Raw genomic sequence first — 18,684 nt, forward strand, 5'->3', positions numbered from 1 at the left:
AAAATCTTGAGACTCATTGTCTAATTTACAAGAGACCTGCATATATATATAAAAATTCCCTTCTCACCCACCGCGGGTGGTTTTTATCCTCTGAGCTCGGGTCCTCTACCAGAGGCCTGGGAGCTTGAGGGTTCTGCGCAGTATCTTGGCTGTGCCAAGGACTGCACATTTCTGGACTGAGATGTCTGATGTTGTTCCTGGGATCTGTTGTAGCCACTGCTCCAGTTTGGGGGTGTCTGCCCAGAGGGCCCCAATGACCACAGGCACCACTGTGGTCTTCACCTTCCAGGCCCTCTCCAGTTCTTCCCTGAGGCCCTGGTATTTCTCCAGTTTCCTGATTGCTACATCCCCAAGTGATGTTGCAATCACTTGGTATTGCTACATCTACCACAACGGCTTTCCTCTGTTGTTTATTCACTACGACAATGTCTGGTTGGTTCGCCATTACCATTCTGTCTGTCTGGATCTGGAAGTCCCACAGGATCTTAGCTCTGGCGTTCTCCACCACCTTTGGGGGTGTTTCCCACTTTGATCTCGGGGTTTCCAGTCCATATTCTGCACAGATGTTTCTGTACACTATGCCTGCCACTTGGTTATGTCGTTCCATGTACGCTTTCCCTGCCAGTGTCTTGCACCCTGCTGTGATGTGCTGGACTGTCTCAGGGGCCTCCTTGCACAACCTACACCTTGGGTCTTGTCTGGTGTGGTAGATCTGGGCCTCTATTGCTCTGGTGTTTATATATATATGTGTGTATGTATGTATGTGTGTAGCTGCGTGCGTGTGTGTGTTTGTTTGTTACACGGACCATGCTAGCTTTGTGGCATGTTCCTGATCACTTCAAAACACTAATTTCTTAAGTCCTTTTATTTCAAAAGACCATAACAAAGATGTATGTTCTTTTACAGAAGTAGTAAAGTAATTAACATTTTCTGTTAAATTAACAGAAAAATTCTAGAAAAATGTTTGATACCATATTTATGCATCAAAGCATACATCCCTAACCTTTATTTGTATAAAAAAATTGCATGACTGATTGATTGTTTCTAGGAGGCAGAGATTGATTTTTTTTTTTTTTTACAGATTATCTGTCTTCTAACAAACTGCCACCACAGTGACAGCTACAACAAATATGTAAACATTTATTTTTTTATTTATTTTTTTTTTAATGAAATGTACATACTGCAGCTTTAAGCCAAATATAGTGCTGAGTAGCACTTCCTCCACCAAGCAGCCAGTCAACTGGCTGATGGAAGGGAATTCACTTCTCAGAAGCTTGCAGGATGCTCTCCCTGCTTTTCCTTTGCATGCTAAAGCGTCAGAAATCAAGCTGACAGAAGTGAGACGCTCTCTCTTTCAAAGCCATTTGTTCAATGTGTGGAAAAAGTGCAAATCTCTTGTGGGAAGCATCACACAGAAGAAGTCATCAACTCTCAAAGTAAGTGCCTAAGGACCGATTTATACCTAATTACAAGCCAGGAGAGAGTGATGCAACTGTAAGCATTGACTCTGTTGTAATCTAGTATGGAATGCTGGTAAAGCCAAAAGTCATGTGCTTGTGTTGGGTTGTGGGTCTGCTGTAGTCCATATGCAGAGCACCCTGTGCCACAGCAGCAGAAATCCTCTTATCACCCCTCACTTCCCTTTGGTCTCTGTTATGACAAACAAGTCGGTGCAACACACAGACTCTGTTCATAACTGATTGTTCCTGTGTTATTTCTCCATCTAACACAGATACAATTGGTTTTCATTCAGAAACACAGTACTGTCTGCTTTGAAATCCGATTGGTCCGCAGTAGAAAAATATTGTTGTCTGGAAAATGACTAGTTTCCAAACCAACTCTTTTGATTTTTAACACTCGTGTTTTGTGATTTATTGAGATCAATAAATCACAAGGAGAGTTTTAGGAAGCATTTAAAATCTAACTGTTCCCTTGTGAATAGAATGTCTGTACTTAATGTACCAGAGGTATATCGCTTTTCAAACTGCGGATTGGTTTTAGATTGGTTCTATTTTAGAGAAGTATGGACGCAAGTCAGGTAGATTTAAATTTCCATGAGGTGATGGAAGCAGATAACTTTGATAGTTCTAAAAGTGATAAAACCCAGAATCCTTTAATGCAGAATCAGCATCCTCAAACTCGTTTATGCTAATGTTTGAAGAACATGATGATGAATTGTTTGACTGATCTCAGGGATTTTAACTGACAGCCACTAGACTCCATATTCCTGGAGCTTCAGTGAGTCAATAACTCCCACCACTGTACGATCATTACTGGTCAGGTGAATTGATGACACTGCCAGCAAATGACTGATAACTGTTCAGATTAGATTCTGAGGTTTAGCATTTGGAGACAAGGCCACCAATCTGTCTCAGGCCATTTGTTTGGCCCCCTGGAGCTGTGGAAAGTCAATCCATGATCCCATTTTGCTGCTGGATTTCCACTGTGATGGGATGACAGTTCCATCAATTGTTGGGGCTCTGACCTTACCAGTCTTCAGTTGCTGTCACAGGGCCAGGGAGGATTGTTCACCGTGTGTATGACTGGGTGTCATCTATCTTCTTTATTACTTACGGAATAGCTTAATTAACTCCGCACCATGATTGAATGGTGAGGACCCAAGCGAGTAATTTAAAGGGCAACTGGTATTTCTGGAGTGTCATATAATTATTTATAGAAGTTTAAAGAAATCCCAGACAACAAATCTCTACACAAAAGACATAAGTTACTTTTAGACAAGGAGAGTTTTCAATTACCCCACCTCTGTGTTGTGATGGACGTCTGCTCAAGGTGGAGCAACAATCATATCCACATAACTTTTAATTAGTCGTTTACTTAACATATGGCTGACAGATCCACACGTGCTAGTGAACTTGGAGAGTAGCACACAGGTAAAATGACAGTGTTTCAAGAAAATTAACTATCGAGGAGCTCTGAATGTGTTTTGGTTTACAGGGTTAAGCAAGGCGATTAAAGAAAAACCTGAACTCCAGAGTTTCAAAGAGGTCATTAAGTGTCAAATAGGCAGAGGTGGACTGTCTGTACCGCAGGGCCTTCTCTGCTAGCCCTAGAAAATTGAAAAGAAAAAGTGTCAAATGTTTTAATCATATTTAAATGTTTTAATAATTTAATTCTTATTCTACCAGTCAGTTTCTCATTGGTATTACTGAAGTTTCCTTTAATTTCCTACTTTAAAAAGTGCCTTGAACACATCTTGTGAGGAGTTCGCCCCAGGACCTGCTGTACTTATTCAGCTACCACTTTGTCAAAAATGCCATGTTGGCATGACTGACAGAATTATCAGCCAATCAAAACTGACATACAATAACGTTGCGTTCCACAGACCCAGCTGTAAGTAAAGAACTTCCCCTATGTTCCCCGTAACATTAGAGAACTTGGTATTTACAAAATGGGAGCTGCATCCGCTTATTTTAAATAAGCAATAGCGAGAATAATCTAGAAAATTGGCTGTACTTCTTTATCATTCATTTCAAGCTCTATACCAACTAAGTCTTCTACATAGTGAAGAGATCAAATATTATTGCTTACTCATTGTTGTGCTTTAAGTACCGTCTGTTTAATTTCAGCATTTCTACTGCTATAGAACTTCTTCAAATCCAATGTCTGATGTGAGACTGTTTTATCTAAAATTGTGTATCTAGGGCTGCAGCTCAGCATTATATTATGCATCGATTATTTCAGCGATTATTCTGACAATTTACTGATTACTCAAATAAAAAAAATGGCACATTCAACAGATTTTTCATTAAAAAACTAAATCCTTCTTTAAAATATAGTTTTGGATTGAGATAAACAAATCAATTCCTTTTGTAAATAAGAAAATAAACATTTTATTGCATAAAATGCAATACACTTGCATTCCTTTTAGTGAATTCTTGCAGTAATAGGAACTTTATTTATGGTGTCATTTTGTTCAAGCATCTTGATTCAGGTTTGAGAGCTTGTTAGCATCATAATGCTTTGCATGCAACATGTTTCAGGAGTTCACTGAAGTCATTTTTATGCAGTTGGCCTGGAAAATATATTTCTAAAAATGATTAATCTTCACATACCTGTTTTTCCTTAATGATAATTTTTCCATATATGCATGCATCGCTGACGAAGGATATATAACCTGAACTAAATCAATCATGTCGATCTCATAGAAAAAAGGGCTAAACATTTGAAACAGTTTAGAAACCGTAATTCATATAAAAACTAGAAAATGATCCCCTTCCAAACTTTGAGGTGTAATGGTTACTGTAAAAGGTAGAATTTATAAGTTATTTAAGTGCCCAAAGGTCTGTATTATCATTATTGTTATTGTTTTCATTAATAAAACAATAATTTTTATTAATGAATAAATAAAAATTTATTCATTGAAATAAACCTGTGTAAACCCATCATGCTGAAATAAAACCGTGTAAACCCATCATGCTTAACAAAGAGCTAGCAGCAGTTAAATCACAACTATCAAGAAAACATGCCATATTATAAAAAACTGGGAACACAAAAAGCCTTTTTTAAAAAATACAATACATCAACCTAACGGAGAAACACGTCTGAAACACACAGTGAACGAGGTTCAGTGCTCTGGGCTCTATCTGGAGGAGGTGACACCTCAGGATGATGGTGTGGCTTGTTTTTATCACCAGATGTATTCGTGTGTGATTTGAAATGAAGCCTAGGCACAAACTCAACCTGGAAGACTCTTCCTAGCCCCACCTGCATCCTGCTCATCACCGTTGTCCAATCAACTCTGGTCCAAGACCCGTCATGTCCAATCACCGTCCATTTCCCCGCTGATAAGGACCTCCATCCATGGCGTCCTCCACTTTCCAGCAGAGCTCATCCCACCACCACCCTTTCAGCTCCATTCGGCCGCATAATTCACCACCCTCCACCACCAGGGCCTGCTCCCCGCGGGATGTCGTTCCTATCAGCATCGGGAACGCTCATCCAAGCTTATCGCAAAAAAATTTGCCATAACCAATGTTGTCACCGGGGCCCGAGCAAAGTTGTTTTTGTTCGACATTAGCAGAAAACTGACATTTTTGCACACATTTCTAATGGAAATCCATAAAGTTAACTGACAGTGCATTCATTCTATTGAAAGCAAAAATACAATCCTAAAACACAACAATGTCATCAGCAAAGTCAGAGCATCTGGGTAGCACAGCATTAGAAGAAGTGGCCTCAGTGTCAGGTTGTTGCAACATCTGAGCAGCTTTATGTTGACCCTGTAACAGTACTGTCTCTGTGTAACATTTGTGATATTGGAGTTATTTACCTAAGGCAACACATCTTTCAGTTCAAGTTCCAAAGTTGTGCATCGGGGTGTTAAGAATCAAATAATAAGATCAATAAAGCATCTACTGAATCCTTAACACTACAGATGAAATGACAAAAGATTTTATTTCCCTTCTCAGACAAGTGCTAAAACCATATCCAGCTCCTGTGAGTGTGCTCCAACTCCTTTTTGAAATTCACATCTTTAACGCTCAGACGTGGAGTGAGGTTTCAGCTCCAGCTCTTTCTCTCTCTGGTAAAGATCAAAACCTTGAGCTGGTAATGAGCTCTAAGCAAAACAGGAGTGTGATTTTGACATAAGACTGAGCCTCCTCACACCTCTAACAAGCTAACCGGCAACTAGAGCTGTATGAGTCGAAATCGGAGTCTGATAAATCATTGATGCATTTCTGTTGTATTTCAAAGACTGACAAATCTTTAATCTGATCCTAAGTAGTGTGTTGGGATTGCTGCACCACTGCACACCCCATCGAAACACAATGCAAACACTAGAAGCCATCCAGGAACAAATCAAGCAACAGGTTAATCAGACTAAATAAAGTGATTCAATATTTTTTTCAGTGATTTTCTGATTTCTGAAACCCTTTTTTTGATAGACCTGTCAGTAGTTCTCCTCAAGAACTGTGATTAGTAGCAATTTAAACAATACTACAAAAACTGGACATAACACTAACATACACCAAATAAGTATGAAAATATTTTATTATTCATTTATTTTTTATTAAATGCATACTTCAGTTTCCATATCAAATAAATTCCAAAAAGTTCAAGTGGTGAATAATAAAATCAAGTAAATGCTCTTTCAAGTCTTTGTATATTTTACTCTAATGAACTAGTCTTGTGCAAATAAAGTACAAAGCAGTGTAAACATGTACTTTTACATTCTGTAGTATGATTTCCATTTTACAAAAACATTCATCCAAACTGATAGGAAGCCAGTCGGTTTTCTCAAGCCTACGAGTAATTTAGATTTTCCTATTAACTTTAAAAGCTTGCTTTTTGAAAAAAAAAGAGAATTGAGTCAAAAGTCACAGTACACATTAACAGCAAAGCACTCAGCACCATTCAGTTCTTTGTCAAGCAGTGCTCCAAAACAACACGGATGGTTGGACTTGAGCTGTGATTATCGTGGTTTTATCAAACGCTGTGCAATTGCAAAAACAGAATAGATCCAAATTGGATCATTTGGCATCCTGCTGTGCAGCAGTGGTCAGCTGCCAAAAACTGGCAGGGAGGGTTGATATTTGTCATAAATAATATTGATTTGCCTAACATATCCACTTAGACAATATGCAACCCCCAGAACCTTAATGCAACAGCAATAACTCAAACAACAGCAGTGAATTAAAAGTATAATTGTTATAAATGAGAGTGTTCTTCTGGATGATTCTGAATTTCTTTCTTTTCTTGCCACAGATGATCAAACATTTTCTGTTCCCAATTTTGACCCTTAAATTGAACAATTTGAGATGAAATGCCAGTTCATAACTTCTCCATCTGCCGTCTTGAATTCTATCAGTATATGAATAAAGAAAATATTTGTTTTAATAGTTTACTCTGCAGAAAAAAACAGTTTGCCACAAAACTGATCTTACTGCAGTTCATGTCATTTTCAGATTTCTCAAAGGAAAGGATTTTAGTGTTGAGTTTGTCCAGGTGAGAGTTTTTTTGTTTGTTTTGTTTTTGGGTTTTTTCCAGAGATGGCGCTTTGCTTCCACATGAAAAAAACGTCAGACAGTGTGTTTTTGTAAATCATGGTGCTTCAAAACTCTGCTGACCTGGAAAGAAATTTTCAAGAATATTTCCTTATAACATTTGTTCTATTTGGTTTTGAAGCAAAAATAAATGCCTACCATCCATTTTATTTCAGTAAAAATTGATTATTTTGACTCTCTGTGAAGGTCAAATGATAATGTCATTAAATTTGGTCGTTGAATTGATGATGGAATTGTGATTCTATCTCTCTGTCAGATGTGGGAGCCTGTCATTTTTTCATTTTTTACAGTTGATCAGTTATCTGCCTCCTGAGTTGGTCATTTAGCTCCTGGTGTCTAAAGATTCCTCTGTAGTGTCATTAAGCAGCCATCAGTAATATCACCACCTTATTCCCGGTGACCAATGCTCACTAAAGCACATTATTGCTGTTGCTCAGATTGGATTTCTTGTGTCTCTTCAGATCAGCACATTGATCTAATCTTAACTCATTTCACATTTTTAGATAGCCTGTCATTTCTCAGTGTAATTTCTTAAGCATCTTTGTTCAATTTTCCTCCATTGTGGGAGCTGGATGAGCCATAGAAGCGCTTCCTCATGAAACCTTAAAAAATAATATTGCTTGGTTAGTTTTTGGTATTCACGACGTTGTCAAGGTTACGCTGAGAACCAGCAGGGACTCGGAACATTCTGTGGTTCCAAACTTTTGATGGATGATGCCACTTTTTTGCAAGGGTCGTGCCTGTCGTTCTCCTGAGAGGAGGATAAGTGATGGGTGCTGCCGCTCAATACGGACCCAACCTGATGAGTATTTCCTATCGATTCACTTATTATGTAAAAGATGTATACTCATATTTCATACTGATGAACAGGCTGTTTTTTTTTTTTTTTCTACATGGGGTGGCTGTGCTTTGAATGCAGTGACAACCCTTATTCAGTGTTCCACCAGCCAGAGATGCCAGAAGGTTTGACTCTTAACAAAGAAACAGAGCCTGGCTTGACACATCCAGTGGGAGGGTGTATATATTCAGGTATTGCAGATATACAGTGTCTCATTAGTGTCAGGCAAGTTCACTTTTGGCTGAACACACAAGCGACAGTTCCAGATGTAGCCAAAGAGGTCTTTAAAGGGGGTAGACAGAAACGCCTCATTTAGATGCAAATAAATCCGTTAGATTTCTTTCAGCTGCTCTGATAGTCTGGAGCAAATATATTGACTAAGCTAATGAGGCATAAATAGCTTATCGGGTTTTTTCTGGCTTTCGCTTTTATCTGCACTGCGCTATCAAAGTATCATAAAGCAGCATCGGACAGCATCAGGGTTCCTGTGCAGCCTGGAAGTGATTGGGTCCAGATTCCAGGACTTTCCAGACCTGGAGAGGATTGATAAAATATGAATATAGAATAATATTTTGTTGCTGCAGCTAATTTTTTTCTGCCATTGTTTTTTGTTGAAACTTTTTCCTTAGTTTTTTCCTTCTTTCTGCCCCTCTGTTCTTTTTTTTCCCTCTGTTTCTTTGTGTTTCTTTGTGTCTTCTGCTCCTTCTTCCATTGCTGTTTTTATTTTTATTAAATTGACTTAAACAAAACAACTCCATGGTCTAACGACAGGGCATTGTGTTTGTTTTCCATATGGACCACTTTAGATTACTTTAAAGATTTTACCCTGCTATCATGACCCAACCTGCATTCAGCTGCTTCTCAATTGTAATGGAAAATGACCAGAATCATGGATGTAACTTCTAAATATTTGCATATTTGCTGAAACTGTCAGTACTTTTGTGTGACAGTTTGGGAGAAGACAATCTATCTTATATTTCAAGCTCCCAGGCCTATGGTAGAGGACCCAAATTCAGGGGATAAGAACCACCCGCAGTGGGTGAGAAGGGGATTTATATATATATATATATATATATATATATATATATATATATATATATATATATATATATACATGCTGGAGCCCATATATATATATATATATATATATATATATATATATATATATATATATATAATATATATATATATATATATATACACAAAATTCCCTTCTCACTTTAGGAAATAATTCCTAAAAGTTGTGTTTCCTCTGAAAAACCACTCACAGATATGCTGATTCAGCTTTAAACCTGTTGTTTAAAAAGTTCACACTTTGTTGTCCACCTCATTTTTTGGCAGCAGATCTGTGTAGCATCGTAAGCGAAAGCCCTAAAATAACCATCCCGATGTGTAAGTTCCAGCACATCAACCCACACACACCTGCACATGTCATGTATTATTTTGCCGGCGCCACTCGAAGACATGGAAGCGGTCCTTACGGAGCAGCAGGTTGTGATGAATCTGACGGTCATGGTTGGTCAGGCCTGTTGGAGTATGATTAGTGGCCCTGGCATTTGGAAAGCTCATATGTCAGGGATGCGATGATCAGCCTAATCTGGATCATTGTTTGTAATGCCAGCCCAGGTTTGCAATTAATTGATGCTAATGGACCTGGATGGGACATCACTTTTACTTATTCTCAGGCAATTATTCATCGTTAGCTGCTTTCCTTCGGATAATCACAAGGAAGCTTTCTGTGTAGAAACAGTCAGGGGCATTCTGGGAGGCTGTGACTGAAAGGACTTGTGTTCTCCGTTGAGGCAGGCGTCTTTGCTCTTATGCTTTCTTTTCAACACTTACACATCCGCATGAACTTTGAAAGGCTTTCCTTCGGTCGAGCCCACGCCGTCCACCGCGGACAAACTGAAAGGCATCAGCCATGTTGCAAATGACACTCTGCTGCTTCCACCGAGCCTACTTCCAACAACAATGCTTCTTTTGCTCTTTTTTCGGGGCAGCTGGGGAGAGTGGATGGTTAGAGGTGGAAGATGAGGCGATGATGGTGGGAGTTTTTGGACACGGCCAACAATTGCAGCGTGCTTTCAACGGGGTGGAGGTTGGGGGGGGACAATGAGCGGCTCTAGTGAACTACACATCCCCACTTCATGGCTTTGATCTCAGCCAAAAATAAAACCAAAAAAGGACTTTTTTGGAGGAGACAGGGGTGATTCAATTCAGAACCTTAGATCTCTCTTGCTTTTGTTGACTTTGTTCTGTTAGCTCATTTTTTGGTAAGGCTTGGGTGCTTTTATCTAACCTTCTATCGTTTCTTTAGATGAAAGTAAGTGGTGGGGTTAGTACACCCTCTACCCAAAAAAAGAAAGAAAGCAATTTTTGAGAATCTAAAAAGCCCCTCCTAAAAATAGTACTGTCCTTTAATTCAAGCCATTTTTAATTACTATCAAAAACAACATTTTGTCAAGTATTTTTTGGCCTAGTTTCTGGTACAAATGTCTTATTACTCTTGACTAAACAAACTTATAACTAACATTTCAGTAAGATGTAGGAACTTGTTTTAAGTCTATAATTCCTTAGTATTACTAGTATTACTTACCACCAACAGAAAAGGGATGAAGATAATTAGAAAATAAAACAGCAGAGAGGAAGAATTAGTGACAAGCTTTCATCAAAGATCTGTGATCAGAAATGCCAGGCAGAGATAAAGCCCTCTGAGAGGAGCGAAGTCAATTAGCCTGGCAACAACATTGATCACCTTTGAGGGACAGCTGAGAGATAACGGCAAACACTGCTCAAACAAAACTAACCAGAGGAAATGAAAACAAGCCGCTTGGTTTCGGCACGGTGGACGACACCGCGCGCTCTCACCCCGACGCTGTTTGGCTGCCTGCTTGTCACAGTCTGGTAAATATAATTAAGAGCGATGGCAGCTCGCCGTGTTAAGAATGACTTGCCAACAGAGAGCTTGTCATCCGCCGTGCGGACCGTGACTCCATCCTGGATGCTCAGTCTTTCTGCCGAGGGGATGAGAGGAGTGGAGCGCTCACCAACATTAATCTGATGAGTGGATTAACATGTGGAGTGAGGGGGAGCGCTGCTCCACACAGAGCAGGTTGATTTGTGACTGTTTTTCTTTAGAAGTCCATGCTGCATTTTGAGTTTTAGTTCTCACTGGTCGAACTATGACGGGAGATTTTTAACAGCTACAAAGTAATTGCAGGAAAAGGTTCGACTGATCTCAGTAACTGATGGTTTATCATATAACATAAAGTGGAATCAGTTTGATTATCATTGGAGTTTCAATGGCTCTTCACAGTCACTGCAGCCTTCACAGGTTTCCTCTTCAATGGCTCTTTGTCTCAAAGCGGTAAAGTAATAACATGGAATGTGAGAGAAGAACTGAGTCAGCATGGCTTTTTTGGCTTTTTGTCATGTTTTTTTATTATTATTATTCTTTCATTAACTAAAAAAAAAACAATAAGAAAAAAGAGAAATGGATACTAGAGCAAAAATGAAACAGACTTACACTTAAGATATAGATTCAATAAGCACTAACTTCTTCCTACTCCTTGTTGAAATTCATATGAGAAATTTATTTTTCATGTTTCAATATTATTCCTATTTTTTCACAGTTGGATGCAGCATCTTTCCAAAGCCAATTTCTTTTATGATGCATTTTAGTGGCTTGCCTCATGGAGAACGCTTGTTGGACAACCGTCGACTGAGCAGTCTTCTCTTCATGTAGACTTTCAATATAAAATAGTGACTGATTTGTGCATTTTCTATTGAATTAGTAGACTATTTGTCTTTTCAGTGGTATTTTAGCTGAGATATGTTTGTAAATAGCAGAAGAAAGAACACCCATCCTTAAGCGGCTCTGTTTTAGTTAAAGCTGTGGCTGCAAAATTTCTAAGTAGCAAAGCGAAGAGCTGCTGAGGCCAGCGATTGGCAAACTAGGGGCCAGACACCCCAGATGGGGGAGCGGCGATGCGGTGCAGCGGCGAGGTGCGTGACCGGGGTCAGAAGCTGTTAAGTTGAGTAAAGCTGCTCCAGGCTGGAACAATAACACACCGAGAGAGCTTTCAGACCGCCATCACTGTCTGGTTCCAGAGTACAGACAACAACACATATAAAAACTAAACAAACAAACAAACTGTCAGTCAAACCTGACACTTCCTGTCCTTTTCCTGTTGACGCTACATTAATTTTTAGCTAAATAGGTTTTAATGAAAACTGTTAGCAGCACCTCCCTCCTGTCACATTAACACCGACATGCCTTCCTGCTGCTGATGCTGATACTGATGCTGTGACTCACTGGTGAACACAGAGCCAACCAGGTACCATCCCCTCCTCCGTCCAGCAGCAGCATGAAAACAGAGTGTTGTACCAGACCCCTGGTACACGGGTCCAGTCTGAAGTTTGTTTCCACTCAGCATAATTTTCAAAATAACTTGAGGTTTTTTCAAATAAAAAATGCGTGTTTTCTGGCACCAGAGGTCTTTATCAGCAGTAGATGAGTAGAGAGAGATTCTGGAATCGAACCCTGGGCGTCTAATAGCCTCCAACTGTGGGGCAGCAGCTCTACCTCTACACCACCCACTGCCCCTAACTTTAGTCTTTTATATTTCAACTGTTCTATTTTTAACAATATTTTATGTATAAAAAAAGTAGTCAGATTTTTTTAAATTTGGAAATCATTGTAGACACAACATTTAGAGCCTTTTGTGCTTTCAACACAACCTTTTAGTCCTCGAAAAATATTTATTATAAAAAAAATCAAGAGAATAGGAGTTATCATTTATTTGAATATGAATATTAATTACGTTTCCATATATTGATTGGACACAAAGGTCATACAAAGTCATTTCCATTGGTGCAGTACTCCGAGGTTTGTAATCCCCAAGTTAAACCATCCAAATGTGCTTTCTGTCAGTTTTGCTATAAAGGTCAATCTTGGTCTTTTGCAATTATATCTCATCAACTTTAAGTCTAATTTATCTTTAATTTACTTGTGAACATTTCAGCAACAAGGGAATTCAAACTTCTCTACACCAAAGCAACATAATCCAATAGCCAATTACAAAATAAGCAATAAACATTACATTTTTTCAAGATCATCAAACAATATACATCAGATATTTTGATCAGTGTTCTCATTTTTTATGAATTAAATGCAGCGCTAAACAGGTGGGTTTTTAGTCTTGATTCAACTGCATAAAAGCTGGATGCTGTATAAATATCCATTGGTTAGGAAGTACAAGAAAAATACATAAAATATAGCGATGCAAAAATTCTGACCCTACCTGATACCATGATAGCCCTAAAACATAGTTTTAGGGCTATCATGGTATGTATGTTTTGATAGCCCTAAAACATAGTTTTAGGGCTATCATGATAACAAATTTTGCTGTGCATTAAATGATACCAGAAATTGTTGTTATAAATGATAGTACAATCATTTTGAGACCATTTTCAACTAATACAGTATAATAACAATGGCACAATAATACGAACACACCCACTGAAAAACTAAAGATTATTCATTTCTAAAGAACATTTAATAACTCTGAAACTGAAAAACATTATACATAGAAAATAAAGCAAAACAAATGAGACAGTAATAAATAAAATGGATTATGAAGGAAATGATTAGTCTTTCACCTTAGACAGGGAAAACAGGTAAAAGTGGCAGGTAGTTGAGACCTAGCACTTCATACTGAGTGTCGAATGTTTGCAGCGTTCTTCAAAATGACTCTTCAGTGATATTAAAGGGGAGCTAATCTTTGTCGATCATTTCCATGTTCATTTTAATCAATCATGCAATGAACGGATTTATTGCTCATAGTGACAGGCTCACATAGTTTTAGGTAAAACTGAATAAAGTGACAACAATATGTCACCTCTTAGAGTCAGACACACCTATTGGACCCTGAAGGCATCAATCTGGCGATACTTCAAAAGCAATAAAAAAAAATAGGATTTGAATAACTATTAGCTCAACGGCGAATGAATCTTAAGAGCAGACTTATGCTCAAAGAAATAATTTGAAACTTGCCAGATAATGAAATTTGCCTGAGGCCAACATGACACATGATCTGACCTCGCAGTACTCTTCATAAATCAGCGAGCCCAATAATTTTTACATTTAGATCACTTGGTGCTGAACTAATCAGTAATCTCATTTGAGAGCGGACCGCTGGCAGTTTTTTTTGGCGACGTCTGAGGTTACAAGGAGAGCCGCCGTGCCCACAGCGCTGCTCACCACACAGAACTCCACAACACACAGCATATTGCAGAGCCAGGTTAATTAAGGTTAATGAACCCAATTTGGTAGAATATGTATGGATAAATTTGAGGCGCTGTGTCACCTGTCTTTGCGGATTAATTAACAGGCTGTATTCAGACTTCTTAGTTAAAAATAACATTTGGATCCTGGTTGATGTGCTGCAGTAAAATGCATGAGGCTAACAGGCCAGAGCTAAAAATAACCTGCAAGTATCGCTGAAACATTTCCTCTGTACTTTCCAAACATATTTATTTTTTAATATCTTTATTTGTTTTTATTTTAGTAGCTTATAAATTTACATTGAACAAAAATAAGAAATCTGAATAGTAATGTAAAGTGCTATTTTTTTTCAGGAGTGTTATTACTAACAAAAACACATTTTATAGATTAATTACCCTCACATGGACAAAAGGCTTCATTTGTGTTAATTATGATCATTATTCTACTTATAGTTATTAAAAACATGACATTAAAAATGGGAATATTAAGACCGGTCCTTCCAAATCCAGAGCAAAGCTGAATGTTTCGAACTTGACAGATATTTCAGGACGCTGCTCTTTGTACACCACAAAATACAAACATCATCTGAATAGTTGATTTCTGAAAACGAACAGATCAGGTTCACACAGCCAACAAAAGCAACACATATAAACTTTTTCAACACAATTCTGATCTTTTCACCCACCAGAAATGTGACCTTTGCTACTTCCATATGTGAAACTAAATCAGATTTGTTTTCTGATTGTTTTCAAGGCGTCTGCAGTCATTTTTTCTGAATTTTATGTCATTGAAGTGAAACGTGTCATAATTCTGCATTTAACGACACTAGATGTATGAAAATCAGGGTGTAAACAATAGCTGAAAATTAAGATAATGAAATTACTAAAGAAATCTGTGTCACAGAAGCACATCACTCCATAATCCCACCACACTGACCTTTGATTTCACATCCACACAGATGAGGTTTCCATCAACGCTCCATAAATTACCAGTATGAGTTGTGCTTCCTCATTCTTGGCTTATTTTGTCTTGTTATGATCTTGTGATTATCCTGTCGGCTCTCACTGCTGTATAAACTTTCAAATGGATCCATAAACAGTGGCTTTCACTAATTCTTCTGTAAACAGAAAGCTGCTGTGACGTTAACATTGGAACTGTGTGCATGTGGGCCACTTTGGTGTCATGAACCGTTCACTCAGACACCTCAATACAGTCGGGTTCAACTAGTACCAGCAGTATTAACCATGCACACAAAACAAATGGGAATTGAGCATCAGGGCCTGCTGTGTGAACGTAACGAAAATGAACTGGATTTTAGTCATGTGTATGATCTTAGAGAAGGCTAAGTATTTAGATTTTTCTTTTAAAAATGTAGGTTATTTTGCATCAAAATTAGTCCTAACAAAGGACAAAATATTACACAGTTCAGGTTTTTTCTGTTGAATCTCTTTACGTTGTTAAAACGGTTCCGATTGATAGGACTCTGGTGGTTACATTTGCTGAGCTCAACGCGCGTCCACCCAAAGTGTTTCTGACCTGCTGCTGCCATCAATTGTCAAAAGAAAATTAGTTCAGTTTAACAGCACTTTGGGTATTAGGGCCATGGTGGAAACAGCTCTGTAATGTTCAGTGCTGGTGGGCGTGATGAATGAAAGGTAACCTGATTACCAGCGGAGCTATTAAAATCTCTCATGTGTGACTCGCCTCAGCAGCCATCTCTGCTTAGCAGAGAGGCGGCAGATTGCTGTTTGGCTCATATTAGTGGGTGTGTGTCACTATTGATTTCCATGTTGTGTTTTTTTTTTCTCCATGTGTTTTGCTCACGCTGGGCCCAGATTTATTATTCATACAGTCGCTGAGGCGGGAAACGGGCCACAGCGTCAGTCCTCTCCACATTTTACACCCTCCCTCCTTGCTCAAATGTTTCTTTTCACTCTGAGCTACCTGACAGGTTCAAATTGTGTTTTCTCTGTTACGTGCTGCCCATATTTCCATCTGAATAATTACACAGGCGAGGCATTACGTACTGCTCACCTCGGGTAAGAACTATAGGGAGGATGTTCCGGCATCGGGGAGCATCTAAAGTGCCTGTAGGCAAACAGTAAGTGCCAGTCTGTCCATCCGTTTTAATGAGGCTTTTCAGTTTGTGCTTATATTGTTAAAACACTGGCCATCTGAGGCAAATAAAATCCTGCAAATGGTGCAGAACTACCTTTAAATGTCTTAAATGAAGTGGAAATGCAAAACGCGGCAAAAGTGCAGGTTCCGCCCAGGCTGTTTTTAAAATGGCATGACCTCATCACAAACTCTTCCTCTGCGATCGGATTGGACAGCTGCAGGATTAATGAATGACTCCTCTCTGACTGATGTACATGGTGAACCTCAAACCCGTCTGCCTGAAAAAATAATCAGAAAGATGGGGGGAAAATAAATTGAATAAGATTTAATATGAAGAGCAGACACAACTGGATCAATATTTAAACGCCTTCAGTTTCACTTAAATTCATGAAGTTGGAGTTTAGGAGGAGAAACTTCAGGTAGAAGATGCTTCTAGTCAGTGATTATGGTTGGGCAACAGGGATTTAATTAGATATTAAAAACTATTAATAATTACAATCAATCAATTTGTTAACAAAACAAAGTTTGTTAACAAAATTATAAAAAAAAATATGGCCTTTTTGTGAAAACTAACAAGTTGGGGCACCATCCACTTATCAGGAATAGGTGGATGGTGCCCCTCTGCCTTTTTCAAATGTTTTTCAGTGGATTCCAGTGAGGAGGCATTAGAGCAGTTTGAGCTCTGGTTTTCTCAGCTTCTCTCCAAAATACAAGAATTTTACCTGCTCAACAACATATTACCGTCTTTAGAAAAAAAAAAAGAACACTTTGTGTCTGCCTGAGATTTTTCACTGCAAGATTTTTATTCCATATACAGTGGTGTCCATAATAATTTGGCCTTAATTAAAGATAAATATCCTTCGACACTTTTTTTAGATATGTTTCAGCAGATTTTCTATGTAGGATTTGAGCTGACCAGTCGCAACAACACCACATGATCCGTTTTCCATAAGACCTGCAGTTATTCCCATGTCTCTGCAGATTTTTCTGTTGGCTCCCAATTTGTCTCACTTCTGATCCTTTTGGAATCCCTGCAGTGAGTCTGGGATATTGGATAAGGGGACAATATGACCTACGGCAACACCAGCAGCTCTCTGCAACCCACAGAATTTTTAATTAAAACGCCTCGATCACCAGCAGAACAAAAAAGCTCCTCAATATTTGGACGTGAGTTTTTGTTGTGTGAAGCTGCAGCTGTTAGAGAATCAGTTTCTCACTTCCAGCTGGAGAAATAGAACAAAAAATCCTGAGTGTGTGTGTTGGCTCTGTGATCAAAGCATATCAGTGTGTTGGAGTACTGGTACGAATGCACTTGCAAGATGTTGTGTGTTGTGATTTTCAATGAAGGATAAAATGATGATTCAAAGTGTTTGCAAACCAGAGTTATTGAACTCATTCTTGATGGGCTATTTTTCTTAACTGCTGTTATTTTTTTGTCATTGTTATTTTTCAGACTTGGAGAACTTCAAGACTCACAGAAGAAGTTCTGTCTCAGTACGGGAAGGTCAAGGAGTGGTTCTGCTGTGTGGACCTCCTCCTCATTCTGGAGGTAAAATTCTCTGTTTTCATGCCAGTTAAACAGAAACGGCTCATTTCCTCTGAGAAAAAAACTCACCTGAACTCGTTTCTATTCAGACTTAGAAAATCAAAAGGTCAAGAAACATTTATATTTTTCTTTTTCCTGTGTGGACAAACATAAATTTGATTTAGAAGGCTGTGGGAAAAAAGGTGTAAATGATGTTGTTACAGTTGCTGGCCCTGAAAAGTTTTCATACTGTGTTAAAAACACAGCAGTTCGGGTGAAAAATAAATTGTAAAACTATATAAACAGCAGAGATGCACCATACTCTGATCCTTATGCTGTATATGTTCTGATATCAAGTAAAAACAGAGCCAGTATCACCAATACTGATGCAGATATTAATACTTAACTATTTAAGTTTGTTATGTTCTCAAACTTTCGATCTCTTATCTTACTGTGAGATTTATTTTGAATTACTAAGTTAAACTCTAGTGTGGAATTTGCATAAGGTTTATAAGTGTCTACAAAATGCTAACATTTTCACATGGTAAACAGAGATTATGGAAAAGTTAACCAAATTTCTGTGCAATTTTTCCGAAATAAAGTGTAAAAAATCTTTTGAGAGCACATGAAGAAATATGTGTTGAAATAGTGTTGACACACTACAATTCATAAATACAATAACATTTGAACAGAGAATCTGAAGTGAAAGTATCAATCTTACCACACTAGTGTCAGGTCATTTTGGATTGATCTGCCAACCTCTAATAAAAAGCACAGTGGCAAAGAATTAGCAACACTGGCAGATTAATTCACTTAACAACAGCGAAAATGTCTTGTTAGTGAAAAATGAAAGAAAAATCTGCCAGTATTTTAATCAATATCAAGGAGTTAT

General features: G+C 38.3%; 1 protein-coding gene across 1 annotated transcript in view; it reads left to right on the forward strand.

Moving 5' to 3' along the window:
• Positions 1 to 18,684, forward strand: part of cntn4 (contactin 4) — a 199,033-nt gene that overhangs the window by 81,317 nt on the left and 99,032 nt on the right. The window contains exon 5 of the mRNA XM_055026948.1: positions 17,721 to 17,816. Coding sequence (XP_054882923.1) covers positions 17,721 to 17,816 — 96 coding nt within the window. The remainder of the gene's footprint in view (positions 1 to 17,720; positions 17,817 to 18,684) is intronic.

This window comes from Poeciliopsis prolifica, unplaced genomic scaffold, assembly GCF_027474105.1.
Source record: "Poeciliopsis prolifica strain line A6 unplaced genomic scaffold, Auburn_PproV2 SCAFFOLD003, whole genome shotgun sequence".
Classification (NCBI taxonomy): Eukaryota; Metazoa; Chordata; class Actinopteri; order Cyprinodontiformes; family Poeciliidae; genus Poeciliopsis; species Poeciliopsis prolifica.